General features: G+C 33.6%; 1 protein-coding gene across 1 annotated transcript; it reads right to left on the minus strand.

The window, feature by feature from the left end:
• Positions 1-6,822: 6,822 nt before the first annotated feature.
• On the minus strand, positions 6,823-8,915 carry LOC110610745 (two-on-two hemoglobin-3). Its single transcript, XM_021750802.2, has 4 exons — positions 8,674-8,915; positions 8,455-8,585; positions 7,196-7,340; positions 6,823-7,101 (listed from the first exon to the last, which is right to left on the minus strand). Exons 1-4 carry the CDS (start codon positions 8,808-8,810, stop codon positions 7,011-7,013), a joined length of 504 nt encoding a protein of 167 aa, XP_021606494.1. The 5' UTR covers positions 8,811-8,915; the 3' UTR covers positions 6,823-7,010.
• Positions 8,916-10,016: the final 1,101 nt, after the last annotated feature.

The following is a 10,016-nucleotide window of genomic DNA, read 5'->3' on the forward strand; positions in this document are numbered from 1 at the left end:
TTCCCGGTCCCATCATAGGCAGCCAAGGTTGGCATCATGAACTTATTCGGTTTTGTCTCCTGCTGGATCCACTTCACAAATGGCGATGAGGTCGGCAATAGGGGACCGCTATTGTCTCTAGCCCCCAGCTCCGTCAACAGCTACTCTTTTAACCTCTCCAACTTCTAATTTACCTCCATCTCTTTCCTCCTTGGCCTCTTCTCTAGGCGATAATGGCTTCCTTCCAGCTCTTCACTTTCATATCTCCCTGCAAGTTCAAAAGAGTAGCTCTCTGCCTCGTCGTTTTCTATGAGCTCCCTTGTTATTCTGCCCTTCATCCGGCCCACTAGTTCATTCCTTTGACTTGCTTCCAATCTCCTTCTCTTGTCCTCTTACATGGGTTAGGGCTCGTTGTGGTTGAGCCCTTCTACCGTCGGTGGCCTGCTTAATGGGGTACTGAGCCCCCTATGTTATAACATCTAGCTTAGTCAATTGGCTGTGCTTTGCAGCTGGAGGGCTATGTTTTGAAGTTTTTGGTTTGACAAAGGGGTTCAAAGCATGGTTCTGGTCGGGCTTGGTGAGGGGTTTAGCAATACAGGTGAGGGGTTTAGCAATGCAGGTGACGAGTTTACTGGAGTTGTTGGGCTGAAAAATGAGAACAATGGACTTCCCTAAGTCAAGCTCAGGTCGTTCTAGGTGATTCCTATATGGTTTTCATCAGGGTTTGCCATATGGATCTTAGTGAGTGAATGAGAATGAGAACTTCGGTGACGATAAAATCTCCTTCGTTCCCATAGACAATGCCAATTGATTTTTAAGATCCGAAAATGGGTCTAACCTCAGGTATATTTTGATAAATTTGGTTTATATTTCTCTTTCGTCCCCTTTTATTCCCCTTCCTTTTTGACTTTTCAGGGGTGTAACCGTCGACCTGTGCCTGTACCCCTCTACTGTATTCACGCTGGCAATATATACGGACATACTGTGTCCTTTCCTCTCGTCAGGCGGCCATTTAATTTCATCCGACATCAGTTGTATACGATTTCGGACATCGCGAGGTCTGTTTTTCCATAGAGACTAACGAGTGTTTAGGGCTAGAATGCCTCAGGCCGATTCAAGTCCTGTCCTACCTGCGAAGATAGGCCCTAACCCGATATATGGCTTGTCCCGCGTATTGGGCTCTAGTTGAGCCATAGTCCAATTCTTTTCACTTGGACTGTCTCAAGTTCAGGCATCTGGAACCCAACGGTCATCACTCTCCGATTCAAGTTTTAAATTTAGATATAATTGCAATAAAATTTATAATTTTGAATAATTTTATTAATTTTTAAAATTTTAAATTAAATTATAAAATACAAAAAATTATAGATTTTTCATGTAAATAGACCGATCAATAAATTGTAACTACATCAATTTCCTATATAATTCAATTTTATTATAATTTTATAATTAAAATTTAATTATTCTTACTTTCAAAAATACCCTCTCTAAAATTAAAAATTATAATTCCTCCTCTAAAAAAATTATTGTATTTAATAACAATCAGTAAACATATATATAACATTACATACCCGTATTTTAACATCCATTTGGAACCGTGTGACACTTGATTTGAATACTTCCTAACCAAGCCAGCCTTAAGAATTATCCGATAATCTGTGATTTTAGATGACTCGCAGTTGTCGAAGCCGGTCAAAAATAACCTTTTGGTTATCAACAATTTACAACTGTAGATAGTGGTGACAGGATTGAATCCACAAGGAATTGAGAACTTACCTATTTTCCTTATCAAGACCAGGAGAATTAACTGAAACAAAAATAAACTGAAAGAGAAATAAACTGAAAGCAAAATAAACTGAAACGAGATAAAACTGAAAGCGGAATAAACTAAAACGAGATAAAACTGAGAGCGAGATAAACTGAAAGAGAAATAAACGGAAAGCAAAATGAATTGAAAGCGAAATAAACTGAAACGAGATAAAACTGAAAACGAGATAAACTGAAAGCGGAATAAAAATAAATTGCAGTAAAAGTAAAATGGGGGGGTTTGAGATTGATTTGATTAACAAACTACTGAAAGCAATTAAAATAAGCGAATAATAAAATAAAAGAGAAATAAATAATAAGAAAGCTCTAGTTGAAGAGTTGGATCCACTTCAGTTGTTGGGATTGATCATTGACACTTAGTTTCTTTTGATTGATTCAATAGATTAGTTATAGAGATGGAAGACGCTTCTCACCACCATGTCTCTTCTTATGATTAAACCAATTAGGGAATGTCCTCTAATTAATTACTAATTAACAAATTGCGAAGGAACGTCCTTGGGCCTTAGGCATCAAACAATTGTTAATTGCATGAAGAAATAGAGAGATCTAATCCTAACTACTCAAACGCATGAGATGTTGCTAGATCATACAATTTCCTTGATTTTTGCACCAAGTGTTCTTATGTTTGAATAATCCAAGCAATTACGGACTTAAATCACCCAAACTAACATATTATTACCTTGCAATCAAGAATCAATTGGCCATATTGATCAAAACAACAAAGCAACAATGGAATTAAGCATAAGATTGTATGAATATTGAATAACAAAATATAAACAATGTTTGATCAAGTCTCCCAATCCATAAAAAAACTAAAGCATCACCTAATCTTCAACTAGAATAAAAGATTTCAGCCTTTCATGGCTGAAACAAAAACTAAAAATAAAAGAAAAGAAGAAAGGTAGAAGAAGATATGTGAATTCCGTAGGTGCCTCCAAGGGGGCTTGAAAAGGCATGGGGAGGCTCCTTATGTGTCTTTTTATACTTGAAAAGTGTTGCCCTAGATGATACTTGCTTCCTAATTAGTGAAGAGGCTGCCCAAGGTGTCAAGAGGCTGCCCAAAATGCCTTTGGTCCAAGATGTGCCATTCATGCACATGTGAGAAGGGAAAAACATGGGGCATGTGTTCAAGTGCAAGGAGTGGGACCTTTGGTCTTTGCTTGTTGTCCAAGTGTCTTCAAGATGCTGCCCAAGGTGCCCAAGAAGCCTCTTCACACCATCCTTGCCGCCCATGCACAATTAAGGAAGGTGGAGCCTCCTTTTGCAATTTGAATTTTGAATGTGCATGACATGAAGTGGGAAACATGTGATCTTTGGATTTGGCTTCCTTAATAAGCTGAATCTTGAAATTCAAAATTTGAATATGAATATTGGAGATTTGAATTTCAAAATACTTTCCTTATTTGGCTCTTCATTTATGGCAACTTGAGTCTTGGCTTCTTGAAGATTTGAAATTTGAATTTCAAATTGCCTTGGCTGAATGTTCTTTCTATATTTGTCACTTTCCTTATTTAGAAATTTCCTTATTTAGCTTGACTTGATTTCAACTTGGCAGGCTTGCACTCTTTTGCTCCAATTAAGGCAGTTTTAGGGAGATTTTCTCCAAAATGTCCTTTTACACCATTTTCTGCAAAATAATATCAAAAGCACTAAATTAAGCAAAAATCATGTAAATAATCATCAATAATATCAAGATAAAATGGACTAATTTATGCTCTATCATTAGACAATCTTAATAGTCACATAAGCCTCCAACGAAATCCTCAGGCGATATGCATTCACAAGTCTCACAATAACCATAAAAGAAAAGAATTTATCATAAAAACTCATGAACAAGCTACTTATTTTATTCCAAAACTAAGATTATAATTAAACTTCACATCAATATAATCATTACAGTAATCCTCACTCGCTTGTTGATAGTAATCCTCATTCGCTTGTAGACAGGCAGATGATCTATAAGAAGTATCTCTACAATTATATATATATATATATATAAAAGAGAGGACTCTGTGTTTGTAATCAACACTTGATTTTAGTTATAACTAATTCTATGAAATTATATTCCTATAATTATACTTATGAAATTTGATAAATTTGGCACTTCTAGGTAAGCAGTGTTGGCGTTTGCTTACTCGACCTTCATCTATTGTGGCTCGCGTCATGAAAGCATGATATTTCCCTAGTTCGTCGCTTTGAACAGCATCAATTGGTCATAACCCTAGCTATGTATAGCGTTCTATTTGGGAGTTCTAGTCGCTGGTACAACAAGACATTGTTTGTCGAGTGGGTTCGGATAGTGATATTTCTGTATGACACTCTCCATGGTTGCCTAATCCTCACGATTCTTTTATTTTTATACGTCCTCCTGAGCCTTGTGCTATTAATTGTGTTTCTGATTTAATTGTTAAGAACCGTTGGAATTTGTCTCTTATTGCCTCTGTGTTTAATGAACGAGATGTTCAACAGATTCTATCAATTCCACTTGGGCGGTCGTGGGTGTCAGACTGCATTAGTTGGAAGCTTGAACGAGATGGAGAATTTTTTGTGAAAAGTGCTTATAAACTGCAGTGTTCTTATGCTTCTTCTTCTGCATCTATCTCGGGCCTTTGGAGCAAGTTTTGGAAATGCAAGGTGCCCTTTAAAGTTATTAATTTTGTTTGGAGGGCACTTTCAAATGTGGTGTCTTGTTATGATGTGCTTCAACGACGTCAGATGCAAGTGTATAATGTATATCCGGTTTGTCAATGTGAAAGTGAGTCTATAATGCATAGTTTGATTCAATGTTCTTTTGCTCAAGGAGTTTGGATGCAAACTGATATAGGATGACAACATCCAGGTATTAATTCATTGATGGATTGGTTCTTAACTATATTTGCTCCAACCTCTATTGATAAATGTAAATTAATACTCATGGTTTGTTGGGCATTGTATACTAATAGGAACTCTATTGTGTGGAAACATAAAGGATACTCTCCTTCTCAAGTTTCCTATATGGCCTCACAGTTTCTATAAAATTAGACTGCTGCTGCTGCTTCTTCTTCTTCCTTAGCTGATGCTGCTTCTTCCTTAGTTGCTGCTACTGCACCAAGTTCAGACCACCTGCATTCATGGCAACAGCCACCGGAAGGATGGATGAAGGTCAATGTGGATGCATCTATCGGCCCGAGTCTAGGTTTTGTGGGTTTAGGTGCTGTTGTACGTGACTCATATGGGGAGTTTGTGGCGGCTAAAGTCTGACGTTACCCAGATTTCTTCTCAGCAAAAAACGCAGAAGCTATAGGCATTGTTGAAATTTTAAGATGGATAAAGAGTGAAGGTTCGCAGCGGGTTCTGATTGAATTGGATGCCCTTTCAATTGTTCAAGCAATTAATTCATCAAGTTTTACCATTACATCATCATTTGGTTTGATTGTTAGTGATTGTAAATCTCTTTTAAGTGAGATCGTTGATACTAAATGTTATTTTAGCTATAGGTCTGCGAATGTGGTTGCCCATTTGTTAGCAACAAATATTCATTCCAAGTCAGACTTGCGAGTTTGGTATGTTAACCCACATCCTTTTATTGTGACTTCTTTAATGCAATAATAAAACCACAAATGTTCCTTTTCAAAAAAAAAAAATTCGATAAATGTATTTATTGAATTTTAAAAGTTCTCAAATTTAGGACCTCTATCCTCTTATAAAAAAAAATCATGAAATTTAAAACATATAAAACAGGAAATTCAAAATGCATATCATACAATTTAACTTTAGATCCCATGGGTAATTCTTGTTAATCTATTTCAACAAGTTTAATGCTGATTAACTTTATCTAATTCTCTAATCCAAGTCCATAGCAAATAATCACAAACTCTAATGAAAAATGATGCACTATTGATTCTCATATGAAATTTAGGTATGACCATATTGTTTAAGAACAAAAATGCAACCTTCCAAGTAGCAAGTCACAGTGTGGCTGTGGCGGATGCAGAAATTTTAGTTAAGAGGCCCGATTTAAATAAGTGGACAAAATAATTAAATGAGCCCGATTTAAATAAGTGCTCATGAAAATAAAACACATAAAATAATTAAATGAGAAATAAAATAAATTATAGAGATTAAAATTTAACCCATTTAATCTAATATAAAATAAATTATAGAGATTAAAATTTAACCCATTTAATCTAATATAATTCATTCTGAATTGCACTAGAAGAGATAGTGCAATAAATATATATTCATAAGAGGTGATATATTAATTTTTTGGAAATTTTAATTACACGATTAAATATTATCCTCGTAATATATGATCCTCCTTTAACCCATATACTAAACGTACCCTTAATAGTAGAAATAGTGTGCAAAATTAAATTAGTTAATAACTTAAAGAAAAATTTTATTACTTGGAATATTGAAACCTTGAAGATGAGAGATAAATTTTTTGAATTGAAAAATAATAGAAAACGAAAAGGAAGGGCTAAATAGTATAAATGTATAGCTAAAAATACATACCTAAATAGTATAAATAGTAAAGCCCACTAAAGATATAGAAGATTAAAGAATTTGATTTCATAAAGTATAAAATACTTTAATTAGGTAATTTGAAATAAGGATTAACTAATAGATTTTCTAAACATATAGGGACCTAATCTTAATTTTTCTTGCTCATTGTAAAACTACCTAAATACTCCTAAAAGATTTGAAGATTTTCAAGGGGGCCGTGGCCCTTAGGAGCCGGCGTATGGTGGAATAAATTTTGCCCATAAAATTTCAATTTGCAAGGCACTCAAAATATGTAAATCAACCAAGAAATTACAACTTCACAATGAAAAACACAAACATCTAACCCCCCATATCAAAACACTGCAGTGCAGGAGACAATTCTGGATTTGTGAGATTCTTTAAACCATCAAAACTGTAAAGTTGGTTCTACACAAGCGCATAGCAGCTCCATCTATGCCAACAGTCAGAATCAGTAAATTGCAGCTAATTCAGAGAATTAAAGCTGGAGGGGAATAAAATGAATATGCTCGGTTCATGCAATATTTTATCTGACATTTCACAATATTTCATCTGACATTTCAAGTTTTATTGATACAAGGAATGATGAAGTTTTGTTTCAATACCAACATAATGTTACGACCTTTAAAAGGTCTGGAAACAATTGTATCCCCCATAGTTTTGCCACTAACAAATGAGGTATTCCTTTTAATAACTTACACTTAAGTTGGTTTGTTGGCTCCATGCTTGCATGGAATTTGTTGGTTTTGGTTCTTCAACTCATCACCAGCTACTAGAAAGAATGCAGTGTGCCTGAGAACACAAGGATGTGCACAGTTTCTCATTAATTTAGAAAAATAAAGATATTTATTCAAGGACCTAGGATGTAATTCAATGAAATGCATGCCTGAAAAAGTTCATCATTTTGATTTTTGAGTCTTCATCAATATCTGGGGTGCCGTTCAATGCCATCTGCATGTGATGCAACCACCTCCCTGCAGCTTGGTGCGTGACAGGAAATGGTCGGTGGCGTCCGATCAGTGCAGGATGGCCTACCAAGTATCAAAAGGGATAAGTGATGACTAGTACTAAACCCTGGTCTTACATGTTGCAAAGCAAATAGGGAGTGCTACCAGAACATTCAAATTGAACAAACATAAAGGGCCACATACATGCTTACACCTCCTATAATAGTTGGAATTAACCCATTCAACACCTAAACTAAAATTGTAATACATTTAACACCTAAACCTATAAAAATCATAATAACTAAACACATGTTTATCAGATGATCGATGATTTATTGAAAAAACTAAAAATTAATCATACATACTGTTGACTATATTCTAAATGTTATTGACTATACCTTAAATTTTCATAAAATGACAAAACTACTCTCCTCTAACTTTTTCAATTTATTAAAATTCATAGCACAATCAATAAAATTTAGAGTACAGTTAATAATATGCGTAATTAATTTTAACTTTTTTCCGATAAATCAATTGATAATATAAATAACTTGTGGTTAATTGTTATGATTTTTATAAGTTCAAGGGTTAAATAGGTTATGATTTTAGTTTAAGTGTTCAATGGGTTAACCTCAATTAGTACACGGGTGTAAATACATATCCAGCCAACATAAATTGTATTCTGTTGCTCATTGAGGAGAAGAAACTAATGAAACGAAGCATCAAACAAGCATTAGGCCATTACAGAGTTTTTCTAAGCAAATAATGTTCTGACAGTTATCATGATATGAAAATTTTGAAAATCTCAATCAACTTGGATAAAAATAACTTTGGAAGTATCCATATTAAGCACTGTATAACCAAAGTAATTTTGATTACAAATTCAACACATCAGCTTCCACAAAAGGACCAGAAAGATTGCTGCTATTTTATCATTTATAACAACAGAAAACTCCCTTCTATTATTATGTTCTGGCTGATCAACCATTCAGCCTGGAAGTGAGAAGTAAGATTAACAAGAATAAGACGCAAAATATAAATTCACCCACCAATTAAATCAAGAAAGTGTATTTGTTTCAGAACCACATATGGACAAAGCTTGATTTGAACCATGCATATGTGTTTTCTACTGTACTCTTGACAGCAAACAAAATTGAAGGAACCAAGAAAATTGGCATGTTTAAGGAAGATTGCTAACCTTTCCTCTGAGAATATAGAGGAGGTCCTCCCATTCTCTGCACAAAGAACTCATATTGATTCTGGATCGCTTCTTCTTTCTTCGAGTTTGCGAAAATCGATTTAAACCACTCTTCTTCGTCATCATACACCCTGAAATTCCAATAAAAAAGCATACCCAACACCTCAAATTCATCTCCAATCGCAACCAAAAGTTAGTGAAACATTTATCTCTTATTACCTGTTGTAGAAATTGGTGGATAGATTGATGAAGGTTTGGAGACCGAGTTTCTGAAACAAACTGGTGTTGTCAATGGCAAAGGCATCGGCTGGGTCAACTCCGCTCCATTGTGAGGCCTTCTCTTGCAAAGACTGCATATTTGGAAGTGGGTAGTGGGCTATGCGGCGATGGAATGTAATGGAAGTGGCTGGAACTGGGCCTATGGGATGTAAATGTATACAGAGATTCGATTTGGTTGGCGTTGAAAGAGTGAGAAAAACTGTGGGCTCTTGCTGGAGACGAATAAGTTCAAAGTGGAGCCATAGTGACGATATCATGTTGTCAGGATTCCAATGGCATCTTTACAAGTGGAAAATATATTTTCCTTTTTTATGAAAACTTTAATTTCCATTTATTATAAAAATATGAATATTATGTTTATATATAATTTTAATAATAGTTGTTAATCTAAAACTAAAATATTGGAAACTAAAAATAAATTTAAAAGATTAGTTCACTTCTGAAAAATATTTTAATATGTGTTATTTGTAATAAATTTGATTTTAATTATTAAAAATAATATATTTTGACTATAATAAAATTATTATTTTTTATTTTAAATCATTTGAAAAATAATTTTTTTAACTATTTTTTATAAATTTAGTAGAATTTTGAAAATTCAAAAACAAAAGTATGTTCACTTGCAAAAAATTAGAGCAATATTTTTAGAAAAGTTTTTTTAAAAAATAAAATTTCATATTAATATGTATCAATAAGAAATAACATATAATAAAATAATTAACTCAAATGAAATATATTCTCATATATGCCCTAAATATAGGCATGAGCAGTATTCAGTTCAAATCGAAAAAATCGATCGAATCGAATTAATTTGAAAATTCAGTTTGGTTTTTTATTCAATTCGATTCGGTTCGATTTTAATCAGAAAAAAATTAAAAAAACTGAATTGAACTAATTGGTGATAATAAAATATTATTTTCAACAATATAGAGAAATTAAATCATATTAAGATTAAAATATTTTAATTAAATTTTAAAATATTAAAAATAAAGTGTAAAAAATAAAAAATTTATTAAAAATCGAAATCGATCAAACCGAATTGAATCGAATCGAATCAGACCGATTCAGTTTGATTCGGTTTCTGACTAAAATTAATTCGATTCGATTTTCATAATTACTGAAATTTCGGTTTTCAATTCATTCGGTTCGATTCAATTTTTAACCGAATCGACTGAATGATCACCCCCTGCCCTACATATATTCATAGAATAAACCATATAATATATATAGTTTATTCTTAAGAATATATCTCACAAATTTTCCTCTGATCAAGGTAATTAAAA

This window comes from Manihot esculenta, chromosome 3, assembly GCF_001659605.2.
Source record: "Manihot esculenta cultivar AM560-2 chromosome 3, M.esculenta_v8, whole genome shotgun sequence".
NCBI lineage: Eukaryota > Viridiplantae > Streptophyta > Magnoliopsida > Malpighiales > Euphorbiaceae > Manihot > Manihot esculenta.